This window comes from Giraffa tippelskirchi, chromosome X (assembly GCF_054371585.1).
Source record: "Giraffa tippelskirchi isolate mGirTip1 chromosome X, T2T-mGirTip1v1.2.pri, whole genome shotgun sequence".
NCBI lineage: Eukaryota > Metazoa > Chordata > Mammalia > Artiodactyla > Giraffidae > Giraffa > Giraffa tippelskirchi.
In genome coordinates, this window is record NC_137289.1 from 90,709,134 (window position 1) to 90,728,415 (window position 19,282).

Sequence of the window (19,282 nt, forward strand, 5' to 3'; positions counted from 1 at the left end):
GGAAAAAAACCCAAAACATGGAAAAAATGCAATGTAACGAATATACTGTGGAGTTAGGAAATAAAATAAATTTATTTAAAAATAAAAGCATAAAAACTGAAAAGGTAAATAATAAAAATTAAAGAATAATACAACAAAAGAACAGTGAAACAAAATGAACAAAAATGTTTATATGTAGTGGGCTTCCCTCATAGCTCAGTTGGTAAAGAATCTGCCTGCAATGTGGGAGACCTGGGTTTGATTCCTGGGTTGGGAAGATCCCCCGGAGAAGGAAATGGCAATCCACTCCAGTATTCTTGCCTGGAAAATCCCATGGACAGAGAAGCCTTGGGGGCTACAGTCCATGGGGTCACAAGAGTCAGACACGACTTAGCGACTAAACCACCACCAAAGTGGTAGTAAGAATATTTTCCTATTGCGTTTGTTGTCAGTGTCCTCACCACCACAGTGATCTCCAGCTAATCTGCCTTCTCAGGAAGTCCTCCAATATTTCTAGGAAAGTCTCTGGACCTGCTGTGAGCACCTTGGGACCAACTCAGACTCAGATCTAACCTTAGTACTGATTGTAGTTGCTAAGTCCAAAATTGTCCCCAATGTCCACAACCTCAATGTGGGAACCCTCATTATTTATTCTGACAATTCACAGATGCAGGGTTAGGAAGCCAGTTGCAGAAATTTAATCTGCTACTCCTGTGGCTGCACAAGTAAAATCCCTTTCTGCTCTTTGGTCATACAGCTCCTGGTGCTTAGCTTTGGTTTTGGCATAGTCTATTTTTGTGTGTTGCCCTCTGGTGTCTGTTCCCCACCACCACCCAGACAAAAGGGGGCTAATGCAGTGGCTGATTAAAGCTTACTTGCTAACTTGGACCAGGGAGAGGGAAGAAAATGGTGGACACATATGGGATGTGTTGGGAGGAATGCCTGTTTCGGTAGAGGCCTGCAGGATTTTGCTATAGACTAGAACGGGTTGTGTGCTCTCCCAGGGGAACTGGCCCCGGGTCATGGGTCCCTCAGCAATGTCAGGCTGCACAGGCTCCTAGGAGGTTATGGGCAGTGACCTGAACTTTCTCACCACTCAGTGGCAGTGGCAGGGCTGTTGCTCCCACCTCTAGGTCAGAGACCACAGCCATGGGTCACCCTGCATCTGTCACTCCGGAAAGCAGTGCCCTGCCATCTGTGAGTGCACAGAGTTAGAACATCCCTAGCTGACCCACCCTTCTTGCCTACCTGGCATTGAGATCTCTTGCATCTCTGGCATCCCCAGATGTTTTCAGCACTCTCTCAGCTGTGACATAATACCCCCTCAGACAGTCTTCATGGCAGTCAACCTCAGTCTTCTCCCTGAGGTCTGACCTCTGAAGCCTGAGCCTCAGGACCCAGCCCCTACCAGCCCTGGTGTGCATGCAGACAGTCGTTTCAGAGTGGGGAGTGCTGGTCTGGCACTGATCTCTGTGCAGAATTCTCTCTGCTTTACCTTCTGAACACATGTTATTGCAGTCTCCTCTGAGGTTCCGAAGCTCCTCCATGAGGGAGTTTCCAAGTGTCAGAAAATTTTCCTCCTTCACAGTTCCCTCCCAGAGGTGCAATTCCCATCCTGATTCCTTTGTATTTTTTTCTTTCTTGTTTCTTTTGCCCTACTCCATTGTGTGGAGATTAGCTTACCTTTTTGGAAGTCTGGGGTCTTCTGCCAGCATTCAGTAGGTGTTCTGTAGGAGTTGATCCACATGCAGATGTATTTTTGATGTATTTGTTGGGGGAAGTTGATCTCCACATCCTACTCCTCTGCCATCTTGAAGGTCCTCCTCTCTCTTTTTTACACGTATTAAAGTTTTGCTCTCCACATTTAGGTCAGAATCCATCTAGTTTTATTTTTGTATATGATGTGAATAGGTATCTAAATTTTTGTATGGATAGATAATTGTCCTAATATATTTTATGTAATAACATATCCCTTTTTAAAAAAATTAGCTTACTTTCTATTTTTTAACTTTACAATATTGCATTTGTTTTGCCATACATTGACATGAATCCACCATGGGTGTACATGTTTTCTGCTTCCAGAGCCCCCCTCCCACCGCCCTCCCCATCCCATCCCTCCGGGTCATCCCAGTGCACCAGCCCTGAGCACCCTGTATCATGCGTTGAACCTGGACTGGCGATTTGTTTCACATATGATAATTTACATGCTTCAATGCCATATACACAGTGGAATATTACTCAGCCATTAAAAAGAGTACATTCGAATCAGTTCTAATGAGGTGGATGAAACTGGAGCCTATTTTACAGAGTGAAGTAAGCCAGAAAGAAAAACACCAATACAGTGTACTAACATATCCTTTTTGCACTGGATTGTCGTGTCTTCTGTGTCATATACTGTTTTTCCTTATATATGTGGATCTGTTTCTGGGATTTCTATTTCTATTCCATCTTGTTACTTGCCTATCCTTGCACTTATACTGTCTTAATTATTATAGCTTGTAATAAGTCTAGCCTATTGATAGGGAGAGTCTGACTAATTTGTTCTTAAATATTCTCCTGACTGTTCTTGGTTTGGGACTTCTCTATTGAATGAATGCGTTTATCAAGTTCCATAAAAATTCTACTCATTATAATTGCATTAAGCTTATAGACTGACCCCTTATTATATCACTTTTCCCCATATTTGGAAATGGATAATTATTTCCCCAATCAGGGGCATTTATGTCTTTCAATATTGTTAAAAATTTTTTACATGAGATTCATGCACATCTTTCCTTAGATGTATTTCAAGGTAACTTATTCTTTTAGTTGTTATAATCAATCCCTTTAAATTATATTTTCTAATAGTTTATTTTTGACATATAGGAATTCTAATGAATTTTAATGTTTATTTTTAAAATTTTTATTGAAGTACAGTTGATTTACAATATTATATTAGTTTCAGGTATACTGCATGGTGATTCAAGTTTTTGTTTTTGTTTTTTTTTTTAGTTTGTACACCACTAAACGTTATCATAAGATCGTGGCTGTAATGCCCTGTACTAGACAATATACAGTATCCTGTCTTTTATCTATTTTATACATATTAGCTTTTATCTCTTCATATCAGACCTCTAATGGGCCCCTCCAGCTTTCCCTCTTCCCACTGGTAACCACTAGTATGTTTTCTATAACTGTGAATCTGATTCTCTTTTACTATATATTCATTTTATTATTTTTTTATATTCCATGTATAAGTGGTATCATAAAATATCTGTCTTCTCTGTCTGATTTATTTCATTAAGCATATTGCCTAGGTTCATCCTCATTGCTGCAAATTGCAGAATTTCTTTTTTATGACTAAGTAATATTTCATTGTATATATGTATTTTTATACCTACCATATCTTCTGTATATGTTAGGGTGTTGATGGGCACTTAGATGCTTCCATATCTTGGTTGTTGCTGCTATGTTGTGCATGTATCTTTTTGAATTGGTATTTTAGTTTCTTCCAGATATATACCCAGAAGTGGAATTGCTGGGTCACATGGTACTTCTAGTTTTAGTTTTTTGAGGAACCTCCATACTGTTTTTCATAGTGGCTGTGCCAATTTACATTTCCACCAACAGTGTACAAGGGTTCCCTTTTCTCCACATCCTCTCCAACATTTGTTATTTGTATATATTTGTAGCCATCCTGACAGGGATGAGGTGATATTATTGTTTGGATTGGTATTTCTCTACTAATTAGCAATGTTAATCATCTAGACATGTGCCTGTTAGCCATCTGTGTGCCTTCTTTGAAAAAGTGTCTGTTCAGGTCTTCTATCCTTTAATTTGGCTGTTTAGGATTTTTTGGATATTGAATTATGTGTTAGATACTAACCCCTTGCCAGGTATGTCATTTGTAAATATTTTCTCCCATTCAGTAAGTTGTCTTTTTATTTTGTCAGTGGTTTCCTTTGCTGTGCAAAAGCTATGAATTTTAATTAGGTCCCATTTGTTTATTTTTCTTTGTTCCTTTTGTCTTAGGAGACAGATTAAAAAATGTTCCTACCATTTATGTCAGACTGTTCTGTTTATATTCTCTTCAAGGAGTTTTATGGTTTCAGGTATTACATTTACATGTTTAATCCATTTTGAGTGCATTTGTGTATAGGTGTGAAGAATGTTCTAATCTTATTCTTTTACATGGAGCTGTCCAGTTTTCCCAGCACCACTTACTGAAGAGACTGTCTTTTCTCAAATGTATATTCTTTTTTCCTTTGTTGTAGTAGACTAGTTGACTAATAGGTGCATGACTTTATTTCTGGGTTCTCTATTCTGTTCTATTGATCTATGTGTCTGTCTCTGTGCCAGTACTGTGCTGTTGTGATTACTATAGCTTTGTCATATAGTCCGAAATTTGGGATTTTTCACATATCTAGATTTTTTTCTTATTTGTTTCTTTTTTTTTTTTCCTGAAGATTACCTTGTCAATTGGGATTTCTAGTGTTTCCTTAAGAATTTTAGGATTGTTTGCCCTAGTTCTGTGAAAAATGTCATGGGCATTTTGAAAAAGATTGCATTGTCTGTAGATGGCTTTGGGTATTATTGCTCTTTTAACAGTATTCTTCCAAGTCAAGGGTACAGGTTATCTTTTCATTTCTTTGTATCCTCTTTAATTTCCTTCATCAGTGTTTTATAGTTTTCAGAGAATTGGTCTTTCTGTTCATTGGGTAAGTTTATTCCTAGATATTTTACTCTTTGATGAAATTTTAAGTGATATTTTCTTAACTTTCCCTTTCTGATATTGCATTATTAGTGTGTAGAAACAACAGATTTCTATATGTTAATCTTGTATCCTGTAACCTTCCTGAATTTATTAGTTCTAATTGTTTTTTGGTGGACATTTAGGGTTCTTCATATAATATATCATGATCTCCTCAAATAGTGAGAATTGTTCTTCTTCTTTTTTTTTTTTGCATTTATATTATTTTTATTTATTTTTATTTTTATTTTTTATAAATTTATTTATTTTAGTTGGGGGCTAATTACTTTAAAATATTGTAATAGTTTTTGCCATACATTGACATGAATCAGCCATGGGTTTACATGTGTTCCCCTTCCTGGACCCCCCACCCACCTCCCTCCCCATCTCATCCTTCTGGATCATCCCATTGCCCCGGCCCTGAGCCCTTGTCACATGCATCGAACATGGAATGGTGTTCTGTTTCACATATGATAATATACATGTTTCAATGCTATTCTCCCAGAACGTCCCACCCTCACCTTCTCCCTCAGAGTCCATAAAATTGTTCCATGCATCTGTGTCTCTTATTCTGTCTCGCATATAGGGTTATCGTTACCATCTTTCAAATTCCATATATATGCATTAGTATACTGTATTGTTGTTTTTCTTTCTGGCTTACTTCACTCTGTATAATGGGCTCCAGTTTCATCCATCTCAATAGAACCGATTCAAATGTATTTTTTTAATGGCTGAGTAATATTCCATTGTGTACATGCACCACAGCTTCCTTATCCATTCGTCTGCTGATGGACATCTAGGTTGCTTCCATGTCCTGGCTATTGTTAACAGTGCTGCGATAAACATTGGGGTACATGCGTCTCTTTCAATTCTGGTTTCCTCAGTGTGTATGCCCAGCAGTGGGATTGCTGGGTCATATGGCAGTTCTATTCCCAGTTTTTTAAGGAATCTCCACACTGTTCTCCATAGTGGCTGTACTAGTTTGCATTCCCACCAGCAGTGTAAGAGGGTTCCCTTTTCTCCACACCCTCTCCAGCATTTATTGCTTGTAGACTTTTAGATAACAGCCATTCTGACTGGTGTGAAATGGTACCTCATTGTGGTTTTGATTTGCATTTCTCTAATAATGAGTGATGTTGAGCATCTTTTCATGTGTTTGTTAGCCATTTGTATGTCTTCTTGGGAGAAATGTCTGTTTAGTTCTTTGGCGCATTTTTTGATTGGGTCATTTATTTTTCTGGAATTCAGCTGCAGGAGTTGCTTGTATATTTTTGAGATTAATTGTTTGTCTGTTGCTTCGTTTGCTATTATTTTCTCCCATTCTGCAGGCTGTCTTTTCACCTTGCTTATAGTTTCCTTTGTTGTGCAAAAGCTTTTAATTTTAATTAGGTCCCATTTGTTTATTTTTGCTTTTATTTCCAACATTCTGGGAGGTGGGTCATGGAGGATCCTGCTGTGATTTATGTTGGAGAGTGTTTTGCCTATGTTTTCCTCAAGGAGTTTTATAGTTTCTGGTCTTACATTTAGATCTTTAATCCATTTTGAGTTTATTTTTGTGTATGGTGTTAGGAAGTGTTCTAGTTTCATTCTTTTACAAGTGGTTGACCAGTTTTCCCAGCACCACTTGTTAAAGAGATTGTCTTTTCTCCATCGTATGTTCTTGCCTCCTTTGTAGAAGATAAGGTGTCCATAGGTGCGTGGGTTTATCTCTGGGCTTTCTATTTTGTTCCATTGATCTATATTTCTATCTTTGTGCCAGTACCATACTGTCTTGATGACTGTGGCTTTGTAGTAGAGCCTATTAAGTAGTGAGGATTTTTTTTTAAAATCAAGGCCCAGAGAAGTTAACTTACTTACCCAAACCCACAAAGCTGATTTATTCCAGAGCCAAGATTTAGAATTCCAGTCTTAGTGATCTTTCCACTACCTCATTGTGCTTTGGAAAACTACACAGCACTAACAGATGTTAATATGAGGATTCATTTAAGCTATTAGATTTCTAAGTGTAAAGGGAGGCATATATTAAGAGAACAACTGTAAGTGTAATGCTATGCTATGCTATGCTAAGTCGTTTCAGTTGTGTCTGACGCTGTGCGACCCCATAGTCAGCAGCTCACCAGGCTCCGCCGTCCCTAGGATTCTCCAGGCAAGAATACTGGAGTGGGTTGTCATTTCTTTCTCCAGTGCATGAAAGGGAAAAGTGAAAGTGAAGTCGCTCAGTCGTGTCCGACTCTTAGCAACCCCATGGACTGTAGCCTACCAGGCTCCTCCGTCCATGGGATTTTCCAGGCAAGAGTACTGGAGTGGGGTGCCATTGCCTTCTCCGTGTAAGTGTAAAGGGAGGCATATATTAGGAGAACAACTGTTTTTTCTAAAGCAGCCAAAACCGCCAAGCCTGGCAATCCCTTCGTCATTCCATTGTTTAATATGCTTGTTTTTGATATAGTTCAGTTTCTCGATACTGTCTTGACTCCTTGTGACCCTGCAGACTGCAGCACGCCAGGCTTCCCTGTCCTTGACTATCTCCAGGAGTTTGCTCAAACTCATGTCCACTGAATTGATGATGCCATCAAACCATCTCATCCTCTGTCGCCCCCTTCTCCTCCTGCCCTCAATCTTTCCCAGGATCAGGGTCTTTTCCGATGAGTTGACTCTTCATATCCAGTGGCCAAAGTATTGGAGCTTCAGCTTCAGCATCAATCCTTGCAAATTCAGGGTTGATTTTCTTTAGGATTGACTGGTTTGATCTCCTTGCTGTTCAAGGGACTCTCAAGAGTCTTCTCTAACACCACAATTCAAAAGCATAAATTCTTTAGTGCTCAGCCTTCTTTGTGGTCCAAATCTCACATCCATACGTGACTACTGGAAAAACCAGAGCTTTGAATATATGGACCTTTGTGATGTCTCTGTTTTTTAATATCCTGTCTAGGTTTGTCATAGCTTTTCTTCTAAGGAGCAAACATCTTTTAATTTCATGGCTGCAGTCACCATCTGCAGTGATTTGGGAGCCCAAGAAAATAAAGTCTGTCACTGTTTCTGTTGTTTCCCCATCTATTTGCCATGAGGTGATGGGACCGGATGCCACGATCTTAATTTTTTGGATGTTGAGTTTTATGTCAGCTTTTTCACTCTCCTCTTTCACCTTGATCAAGAGGCTCTTTAGTTCCTCTTCTCTTTAAGAAGTAGGATTGCATCTATCAGGTTTTGAGTCATAATGAAACTTAGCTTCTTGAGTTTTACCCCAATTGAAAAGTTAATGCAGTGTTTATTTAATTTATTTCTGCTCTAATTTTTTTATGATTTTATTCCTTCTCCTAGGTCTGAGATGTATTTGTTCTTTTTTTCTTGTTCCTTTAGGTGTAACTTTAGATTGTTTATTTGAGATTTTTCTTGTTTCCTGACATAAGCTTGTATTGTTATAAAATTCCCTCTTAGCAGTGCTTTTGCTGCATCCCATAGATTCCGGATCATTTTATTTTTAATTTATAAATCCATTTTACCACTTCCTGAATTTGGAATTTTTACTACATTCATGTTTAATTTAATATTGACAAGGTGGGATTTACATATACCATTTGCTACTTATGTTTGCTATATGTTTCTTATTCTTCTATTCTTTCACTATTGTCTTCTTTTGTGGAAAAAAATTCCTAGTACGCTATTTTAGTTAGTTTGTTGTTTATTTTACTATATATTTTCAGCTGTTTACTTATGGGTTGTTCTGGGATACACAATTGCTATCTTAACAATGTAGGATTGATAAATACTAATTCTTTACTGTATAAAAACTTTTCTCCAAAATAGCTATGTTACCTCCCTTTTCTTTTGTACTAGTATTTTCATATAAATTGCAATTTATACATTATAATTGCTTCAGCATTGTTTTATAATTATTGCTATACACAGTTTTATTTTGATTCATACACAAAAAGACAACAGTTACAAACAAAATACATTTACTCTGTCGTCTATATTTTCATATATTTCCTTTCCTGGTGCCATTTACTTCTTCACATGGATCAAATTACTGTTTAGTGTTCTTTGATTTTCACCTGGAAGACTCCCATTAACATTTATTGCAAGGTTCTTTTGCTCACAACAGATTCTTTCAGTTTTTGTTAATATGGGAATATTTTAATTTTCTCTTAATTTTTGAAGGTTAATTCTGATAGATATAGAATATTTTTTGATAGTTTTTTTCCCCCAGAACTTTGATTATGTCACTTCACTCTTTGGGGGCCTTCATGATTTTTGATGAAAAGTCACCTGTTAATCTTATGGAGGCTCTCTCTTGTGCATGATAAGTCAATTTTTCTTGATTCTTTTTAAACTTCCCTTTCTTCCTCTTTCAGTGGTTTGGCTGTGATGTTTCTAGATGTGTATATCTTTGAGTTTATCTTCCTTCAAATGTGTTGAGCTTGTTGGGAGTGCAGATTAATATTTTTCATCAAATGTGGTAAATGTTCTTTCTCTCCCTTTCTTTCTCTCCTCTTCTGGGATTCATACTATATATGTAGTGTCATGCTGGTTGGTGTCACACAGGTCTCTGAGGCTTTGCTAATTTTTCTTCATTTTCTTTTCCTTCCCCCAGTTTCCATAAACTGGGTTATCTTACTTGACCTGTCTTCAAGTTCACTGACTTGTTCTTCTGCTCAAATTTAATCTTGAGCCTTTATAGTAAAATTTTTATTTCAGTTATTGTACTTTTTAGGTACAGAGATTGAAATCAATTCTTTTAAAATTATCTCCAACTCTCTATTGATATTGTCTATTTGTTGACACATCATTCTCATTCTTTCCTTTAATTCTTTGAATATATTTAAAATAGCTAATTTAAATTCTTTGTTTTTAGTAAGTCCAATGTCTGGGCTTCCTCATGGATAGTTTCTCTTGATAACATTGTTTTCCTTAAGTACAGGCCAGTGTTCTCTGTGTGTCTAAATTTCTTGTTGGAAAGGATACATTTAAAATAATATAGTGTGACAACTCTGAAAGTTAGATCATATCCCAATCCCCAGGGTTTGTTGTAAGTGACTGTTGTTGTTTGTATTTGGAACTCCTGGACTAATTCTGTGTTAAAGTCTGTAGTTTTTGTTGTGCGAGGCCACTGAAGCCTTTGATAGGTTAGCTTAGTGTTCAGCTAATGATTGGGCAGTGAATTTATGAAATAATTTGAAGCTGTAAGTCTCCAAGCTTTGTCGAAGGGCTTTTTGTATGTGTTGAGGCATTTCTTAAATATTCAGCCAGTAAATTTACAACTCTGCCTTACCACTCTCTTCCTGCTTATATAGGGCTTCAAATTCAGACAGAAGAGAAAGAGAATTTTTTCATGGGTAAACACACAACCCAGAGTGTGCATATTTTTCTTTGCATGAACGTGTCTGTCTAGGTTTCTATGAAGAGTTTGCATCTTTGTAAAGACCCCTTTGGACATGTCATTCTCTAATCTGTCACCCCCCCCTTTATTTAACTAAGTGTTTTGGTCCATCTCTTTATAACTCCAATTTGTACATTGCCCTAGGTCGCCATAGTTTTAAACAATTTCAGGTGATTGTTTTTCATAAATGCTCCAATGGCAGCATTGTTTACAGAGAATAAACTTTGGGTTAAGCCAAGCAAAGATAAGCTCTAAGAATGGAGGTTTCTATACCTGTCAAACTGGACAAGTAGTGATAATTTTCTGAGAGTGGGGCCTTGTGAACCTCTAACACCCTTCTGCCTTCTCCAGTGACTGCTAAACTGTTGATTTCATAGCTACTATAGTTATGAGGCTGTTGGTTTTCAGTGGTTATTGCAGAGCTGGAAAGAAGGTGATTTGATTAGGGTAGCTTTATATACCAAAAAGTTGACTGGTGTTTTAAGTCAAAATTCACTCATTTTTTTTTTCAATAGACAGCCCTCAGATGGTTAAAACTTTAGTAAATTTAGATAGTATCTGAGATACATATATATATATGTACAAAAAACTTATATCCAGAATATATAAAGAAATTTTATAGCTCAATAATAAAACAAGCAACATAATTATAAAACAGGCAAAAGTTTGAACAGACCCTTCATTAAAAAAATATGACAAATGCCCAATAAGTACATGATAAGATACTCAGCACCATTAATCATCAGGAAAATGCAAAGTAAAACTTGTTAAATACCGCTATATACCCATTAGAATAACTAAAATTAAAATGCAGAAGTAACCAGATGCTGGAAAGTATGTGGATCAACTGAAATTCTCAGACATTGTTAATAGGAATACAAAATGGTACAATTGTTTTGGAAGACAGTTTGGCCTTTTCTTGTATAGTTTAATTAATAGGCACTTACCAGTTAACCATTTATTGCGCTCCTAGAGTGCACTCCTTGGGAGAAGTGAAAACATATAAACCAGAAAGACTTTTACATGAGCATTTACAAGTTTTTATTCACAATAATGAAAAGCTAGAAACATTGCAAATGTCCCTGAATAGGTGAATGAATGAATTATGGTATATTTATACAATGTGATACCACTTAGCAACAAAAAGAATGAATTACTGATTAATAAATTGCCAAGACATTGTGCAGACTTAAGCAAGTTAGAAATAAAAGAATATATTCTGTATAATTCTGTAGAAAAGTATAGTGATAAACAAATTGTAATCTGTGTAATATGAATTAATTATTAACTAATCAATCCCATTTATATTCTACCTCATTCCCATAGAACTTAAATTGCCTCATAGGCACTATTCAACTACATTCTTAAATAAATTAGAAAAAGATGAGGGGAAAACATTATAGAAGACACATGAATAAATAAGTAGTTGATGGAGAGAGAACTGACAAAGATGGTTTGAAAAATTATGAGAGTGGCTTTGTGGGTGGGGATGGGGAAATATCAGGGGGGATATAAGGGTGAGTTTACATGGTTTGCAGTGATACAGTGAACTTTATAATGATAAGAAAATAAATGTCCTATCCATGACAAGCATGGTTAAGTTATCTGTTGATTCTTTGTAGTCAAGAAATTTCCCAACACTTTCATGTAAAATATATGAATCTTTTCTGGCACTTCCCTCAGTACACAGGCCAAATAAATGAGACACTGTTTTCATGAAGAGCTGTTAATTTATACTTGTATTTTTGTGCATGTGACTTGCTGCATTGTCTCATTTTCTGGGTTTGTTTATAAGATGAGGATGGTAATACCAATCTTTAGATACTTGGGGAGGGTAAATGAAAGGTATTTGTGCAAAGTCTTTCATAAACATTTTCAAGCTCTGTGCAGATGTTAAGGATAGTGTTTTGAAGTCCCAGAAATCTGGAGAAGAGTGTTGGTGCAAATAATGAAAAGGGGAATGAATGTAACTCTTTTCTCACTCCATGCCTTTACTTACAAAATACTGTAAATGTTGAAAATTGTAATATTTGTGGTTTCTGAAATGTTTATATAATTCTAAATGAAAAGTCATTTATAACTGTACTTAGCTTAGCTCAATTTATGAAATCCTGGTATTTGTGAAAGGGCAATATAATGAATATTATATTTAATTTCCCAGAGTCAAGCAGAGTGCATGTGAACTTCTGGGCTTGCTTTTTTTTTTTTTTGCTGCTGGCCAAAGAGGCCAAAGAAAAGATTTTCAGATATGGAACCAGTTTTGTTTTCTGTTTGCTGATGAAATGCGGAAGGTAGTGTATGCATGCTGCTGCTGCTGCTGCTGCTAAGTCGCTTCAGTCATGTCTGACTCTGTGCGACCCCATAGACGGCAGCCCACCAGGCTCCCCCTTCCCTGGGATTATCCAGGCAAGAATACTGGAGGATACTTGCCTTCTCTGAGTGTATGCATACTCCTCTCATATTTATATGGCCTAGATTTGAAGTGGAAATGTGATTCTAATATGTGGAAATTTGAAAAGGCATGGTAACCTGGTCTGCAGTTTCCCATCTCTGTGAAGTATTTTTTTTTTCTATTATTATTGCCAATGATGTGTTCAGAGGATCAAGGTTCTAAATAATGAAAATAAGAACTTCTGAAAATGAGACATAGACAAGAAGATAATAAAACTCTTTGTAGGTTTATCTGTTCCAGACAAATGCATGAGCATGTTTTATTGTGTTTAACCATGATAGATTTTCACTGAAAGGGATAGGTACTGTTTGTATTGTCTCTCTTTCTGTTAGGGTGAGAGCAAAAACTTTCTGTAGCTTGTATATCTGATAGATATGAAGTTGGGGGATGGTGAAACTAAGGTGTGAAAGAAGAAATAGAAAAGGGGGAACAAAAATTACAAAAAGCTTGATATTTCCTAGGATATGGTCTTACTGTGTTACTTTAGTTGGTGAGAGCAGTGCTCTTCAAACTCTAAAGAGCATGTGAATCCCCTAGGGATTATATAAAAATGCAGTTTCTGATTCAGCAAGTCTGGGATGTGACCTGGGAATGTGTATTTCCATTAAGCTGCCAAATGATGATGATACTGGTGGCCTGAGAACCACTCTTGGAGTAATAAAGTTGGAGGTTTGACTGGAGATCTTGGTGAAGGTCATATTTTAAAATTTTTGGTAAGGATAATTTGTCATAATGGTAGCTAATTGTGTTTAATTTTATATCATCAATAAACTTTTGTATAATAAAATTTAAAATCATTGACCAAAAATCACATGCATATGTCTGGCATACCAGCCTCAATTTTTTCATCAACTATTTCCTTATTTTAGATCCCTTAGTAGATACTCAATGAGGAAGTTAAATTTGTGTTTCTGCCAGATAGTACCTTCACCAAAGCTGCCATCTAGTTAATGTGTAAAATGTTGAAGTGTTGTCTATGTAGTCATAGAAAAGGCCCCAGAAAGGCAGACAGACCACTAGCTTCTAGTTCCAGCTCTCCCAGCTAGCTCTGGAACCTGGAGCTATTTTTTTTTTTCTTTGTAAAATGACTATGAATATTTGTTTAGTAGACTTGAGGAAGTATCTAGTCCATTGTCCACAATAGGCACTCAAAAAAGCTTAAGGAGACTCTTAAGAGTAGAAATAAGCAGCTTTAGGTCTCACAAGTCACATAGGACAGGGACTGAGGATAAAGCATGTCCAATAACTTAAAATGGAGGACATCACTAAGCTGCCCTACTGTGTGATTTTAGTTGCTCAAATCTTCTGTGGAAGGTCTGATCTTTTCTTTAACATCTTCCAATACAATTTGCTGCCTGCTGGGAGCACTTCCCTTTGTTTTTCTCCTGTCTGTCCTAACAGAGATGAGGAAATCAGGCAAAAGGCTGCAGCATTGACCATTTCTCCCATTTCCCTTCCTTTGCAGATTATTCCTCTGCTGTTCAGAAATTTTCTCAGACATTGCAGTCCTTTCAGTTTGATTTCATTGGAGACACTCTGACTGATGACGAGATTAACATTGGTAAGTCTTCAGCTATTTGTGGCCATGTGACTCTCAAAGCAGGTCTGAGAAAAAGCAGCCTCCTTGGTGAATATAGAGAATTTAGGCATCTTTTATCCCCCTTTGTCACCTGTTGTCCTAAGTTCCTGGGAGACTGCTCAAGAAACATAAACATTCCCTCCTAGTCCCATTTCCTCCTCATACAAAAGCAATCAAAAGATATCCCTTTGGACTTCCCTGGTGGTACAGTGGGTAAGAATCTGCCTGCCAATGCAGGGGGTATGGGTTCGATCCCTGGTCCCAGAAGATTCCACAAGCCTTGGCGCAACAGGACCATGTGCCACAACTACTGAGCCCATGTTCTAGAGCCTGTGAGCCACAACTACTGAGCCCACATGGTGGACCTGCAGAAGCCTGTGCTCCTAGAGCGTGTGCTCCACAACTAGAGAAGCCCCCAAAATAAGAAGCCCATGTACCACAATGAAGAATAGGCCCTGCTCACCACAATGAGAGAAAGCCCACACACAGAAAGAAAGACCTAGCACAACCAAAAATAAACAAATAAATGAAATATTAAAAAAATATCCCTTAAGCCTCCATTTAGGTCTTTGACTCAGTCTGTAGGGGAATTTTTCTTTAAAAAAATCTAAAACATGAAAATGGGGCTTCCCAGGTGGTGCAGTGGTAAAGAATCTACTTGCCAATGCAGGAGATGCAGGTTTGATCCCTGAGTCAAGAATATCCCCTGAAGAAGGAAATGGTAAACCATTCTAGTATTCTTGCGTGAAAAATTCCATGGACAGAGGAGCCTGGTGGGCTACAGTTCATGGGGTCACAAAACATTGGATATGACTGAGCAAAACACATGAAAATAGATATTTTTTGGTGAAGAATGAAAATTAATTTTTTGGTTTATTTTCCAAAATAATTCAGAATAATAAATTGTTCTTCTAAGGAACAAATCCCCTAGAAAGTTTAATATTAGCATTTGTGTATGTATACTTTTCCGGCAACAGGAGATTTGGCATCTCCCTTGAGAACCGAATTTAACGACTTGCCTTAGTATTTTCCTCTGTAAAATGTGGTTAATATGTATCTCTCAAAGATGTTCTAATTAGGAAATTGAACAGTGGAAATAAACAGAGCTTTGTGTTTTTGTCAGTTATGAAGTTAAAATAGTATCAGCAAAGTATAAGTCTTCCCTGGTAAAAAATCTGCTTGCAATGCAGGAAAGTGAAAGTGAAGTCACTCAGCCATGTCCGACTCTTTGCAACCCCATGGACTGTAACCTACCAGGCTCCTCCATCCATAGGGTTCTCCAGGCAAGAGTACTGGAGTGGGTTGCCATTTCCTTCTTCAGGAGATCTTCCTAACCCAGGGATCGAACCCGGGTCTCCCGCATTGCAGGCAGATGCTTTACCATCTGAGCCACGAGGGAAGTCAATGCAGGAGACTGCCATTATAGGAGATGCAGGTTTAATCCCTGGGTCAGGAAGATCCCCTGGAGAAGGAAATGGGAACCTACTCTAGTATTCTTACTTGGAAAATCCCATGGACAGAAGAACCTGGTGGGCTACAGTCCATGGGGCAAAATATGGTCCACAGACTTAGCTGAAACACAGTTAAATATTGTCTGTGGGTGGTTTTGTATTGTAACAGCATTGAGTAGTAGTTGCAGAGACTACATGGTTTTCAGAGCCTCAGATATTTGCTGTCTGGCCATTTAAAAAAAGTTTTGTAACCACTGAGTTAAAGAGTTAGTGTAAAGCATTTGCTACATGAGAGCACAGAACTGTTGTGAATGATCTAATGTCACTAAAATAATTATGTGTATGAACCCAAGAAATAAAACATAAAAATGTATTATTATTAAATGCTTGTGCAGTAAATATGAATAATATATAAGTGTATAAAATATGAAATTTCCTATACTAATAAGGTATTCCAACATAGAACTGTTTTGTATGTAATTTAGTTCATATTAACTACCTAATTTTATCTAATTTTAATCTAACATTTCATCAAGCATTTTCTCATATCATTTAAAAATCTTTGAATGCTTCATGGGAGTGTGGGACAAGGACATTGTTTCGTTCATTTCTATTTCTCTAGCATGTAGAGGAGAACCTAGCATACAGTAGATACTCAATACATGTTTGTTGAATGAATGAGTAATGGATGCATTTGAGATTTATTACTATAGGAGCTATACTTTTCATGCTGTTCAACTATTGTTAGAAATTTGGCTTATTTCTAATTTTTCATGATTATAAATAATACTGCATAAACAATAATATTTTTATGAGGTTGATGACTAATGTTTTGGATAAATGTGACAGTGTAACCAGTGAGGCAGACATTTGTATTTGGATTATTTCTTTATTCACGCCACTTCATTCTCCTTCTGCATATCTATCTTGGTCTGAGGGCGTGGCTTATTGAAAGGTTAATATCGTGAGGGTTAGATGGCCCAAGTTTGAACTCTAGTTTATCCATGTATTAGCTATGTAATCTTGGCAAGTAACTTCACCTCTATGAGTATAACATTTCTCATCTGTAAAATGGGAGTGAGGTAATCAATGCCAAGTCTTCACAGTGTCTAAATAAATGCTAGCTATTTAATCATTGTTGTTCATATAAGGTTTGATTACCTTATACTTTTTAATAGACTGAATGTTTTTGTATCTCCACAAATTCATATGTTGAAATTCTAACCTCCAATGTTACACTAGTAGGAGGTGGGTTCTTTGGGAGTTAATTAGGTCATGAAGGTGAAGCCCTCATGAGTGGTATTAGTATCCTTATCTATGTGACAATCTAGAAGGGTGGGATGGGGGGGAAATGGGAGGGTTGTTCAGGAGGGAGGGGACATGGATGTACCTACGGCTGATTCTTGTTGATGTATGACAGAAAACCACAAAATACTGTAAAGCAATTATCCTTCAATTAATTTTTTTTTTAAAAAGAGAGAGGGAAAAGAAAACAGATTCCAGAGCACTCTCTCACCCACTTTCCATCATTTGAGGATACAGTGAGAAGTTGGTAGTCTGCAGCCTGGAAGCGAATGCTCATGAGAACCTGACCTTGATCTCAGACTTCTAGCCTCCAGAACTGTGTGAAATAAATAGGCCCACCCAGTCTAGAGTATTTCCCTATAGCATCCTGAACTCAAAAAAACAGGAATTTGTACTGAGATTTGCAGGGTGCTGCTATAATGAACACCTGAAAATGTGGAAGTGGCTTTGGACCTGGATAATGGACAGAGGCTGGAAAAGTTTTGAGGTACATGATATAGAAAGCCTAGATTGCTGTGAATAGAATTTTAAAGGTGATTCTGGAGAGAGCTCTGAAAGAGGAGAGAGGGTATAGAAAGCTTCAATATTCTTAGAGAATACCTAAGTAATCATGGATGAATATTGGTAGAATATAGATGGTAGAGTCCATTTTGATGAAGTCTCAGACAAAAATGAGGAACATGTTATTGGACAATGAAGAAAAGGTGATCCTTGTTATAAAGACGCAAATACTAGGCTACATTGTTTGTATTCTAGTGTTCTGTGGAAGGTAAAACTTATAAGCAATGAAACTGAAAATTTGGCTTATGCAATTTCTAAGCAAGTGTTAAAAGAGAGGTTTGGATTCCCCTGGCTACTTACACTAAAATGTGAGAGGAAAGAAATGAAGAGAAGGTAAAATTTTTAGGCAGAAAGGAACCATAACTTAAAGATTTGTCCATATTACAAAAAATGAGGAAGTTTATTTGGAAGAAAACACCATTGCACTTCCCAGGTGGTGCAGTGGTAAAGAACCTGCCTGTCAATGCAAGAGTCACAAGTTTGATCCCTGAGTCAAGAAGATCACATGGGGTAGAAAATGGCATCTCACTCCAATATTCTTGCCTGGAAAATTAAATGGTCAGAGGAGCCTGGGGGGCTACAGTTCATAGGGTCACAAAGAGTTTGACACCACTGAGCAAATAACTGAGCACACAAACACATGGTTCAGTTCAGTTCAGTTCAGTCGTTCAGTCGTGTCTGACTCTTTGCGACCACATGGATTGCAGTATGCCAGGCCTCCCTGTCCATCACCAACTCCCGGAGCTTACTCAAACTCATGTCCATCGAGTTAGTGATGTCATCCAACCATCTCATCCTCTGTCGTCCCCGTCGTCTCCTCCTGCCTTCAATCTTTCCCAGCATAAGGGTCTTTTCCAATGAGTAAGTTCTTCACATCAGGTGGCCAAAGTATCGGAGTTTCAGCTTCAGCATCAGTCCTTCCAATGAATATTCAGGACAGATTTCCTTTAGGATGAACTGGTTGGATCTCCTTACAGTCCAAGTGACTCTCAAGAGTCTTCTCCAACACCACAGTTCAAAAGCATCAACTCTTTGGTGCTCAGCTTTCTTTATAGTCCAATTCTCACATCCATACATGACTGCTGGAAAAACCATAGCTTTGACTAGATGGACCTTTGTTGGCAAAGTAATGTCTCTGCTTTTTAATATGCAGTTTAGGTTGGTCATAGTGTTTCTTCCAAGGAGCAGGCATCTTTTAATTTCATGGCTGCAGTCATCATCTGCAGTGATTTTGGAGCCCAAGAAAATAAAATCTGTCACTGTTTCCATTTTTCCCCATCTATTTGCTATGAAATGATGGGACTGGATGCCATGATCTTAGTTTTCTGAGTGTTGAGTCTCCAATCCTGATGCGAAGAACTAACTCATTTGAAAAGACCCTGATGCTGGGAAAGGCTGAAGGTGGGAGGAGAAGGGGATGACAGAGGATGAGAGTTTGGATGGCATCACTGACTCAATGGACATGAGTTTGAGTAAACTCTGGGAGTTGGTGATGAACATGGAGGCCTGGTGTGCTGAAAGTGATGGGGTCACAAGGAGTTGGACACGACTGAGCAACTGAACTGAACTGAACTTTCACTCTACTATTTCACTTTCATCAAGAGGCCCTTTAGTTCTTCTTCATTTTCTGTCATAAGGTGGTGTCATCTGTATATCTGAGGTTATTGATATTTCTCCCAGCAATCTTGATTTCAGCTTATGCTTCATCCAGCCCAGCATTTCTCATGATGTACTCTGTATATAAGTTAAGTAAGCAGGATGACAATATACAGCCTTGATGTACTCCTTTCTCAATTTGGAAGCAGTCTGTTGTTCTATGTATTGCTAACTGTTGCTTCTTGACCTGCAT

At 37.6% G+C, this 19,282-nt stretch overlaps 1 protein-coding gene across 4 annotated transcripts in view; it reads left to right on the top strand.

Moving 5' to 3' along the window:
• The window catches only part of OPHN1 (oligophrenin 1), a 658,667-nt gene that overhangs the window by 136,549 nt on the left and 502,836 nt on the right, over positions 1–19,282 (top strand). For all 4 annotated transcript variants that reach the window (XM_081567319.1, XM_081567322.1, XM_081567321.1 and 1 more), the window contains exon 3: positions 14,003–14,098. In XM_081567319.1, the coding sequence (XP_081423445.1) occupies positions 14,003–14,098 (96 nt within the window). The remainder of the gene's footprint in view (positions 1–14,002; positions 14,099–19,282) is intronic.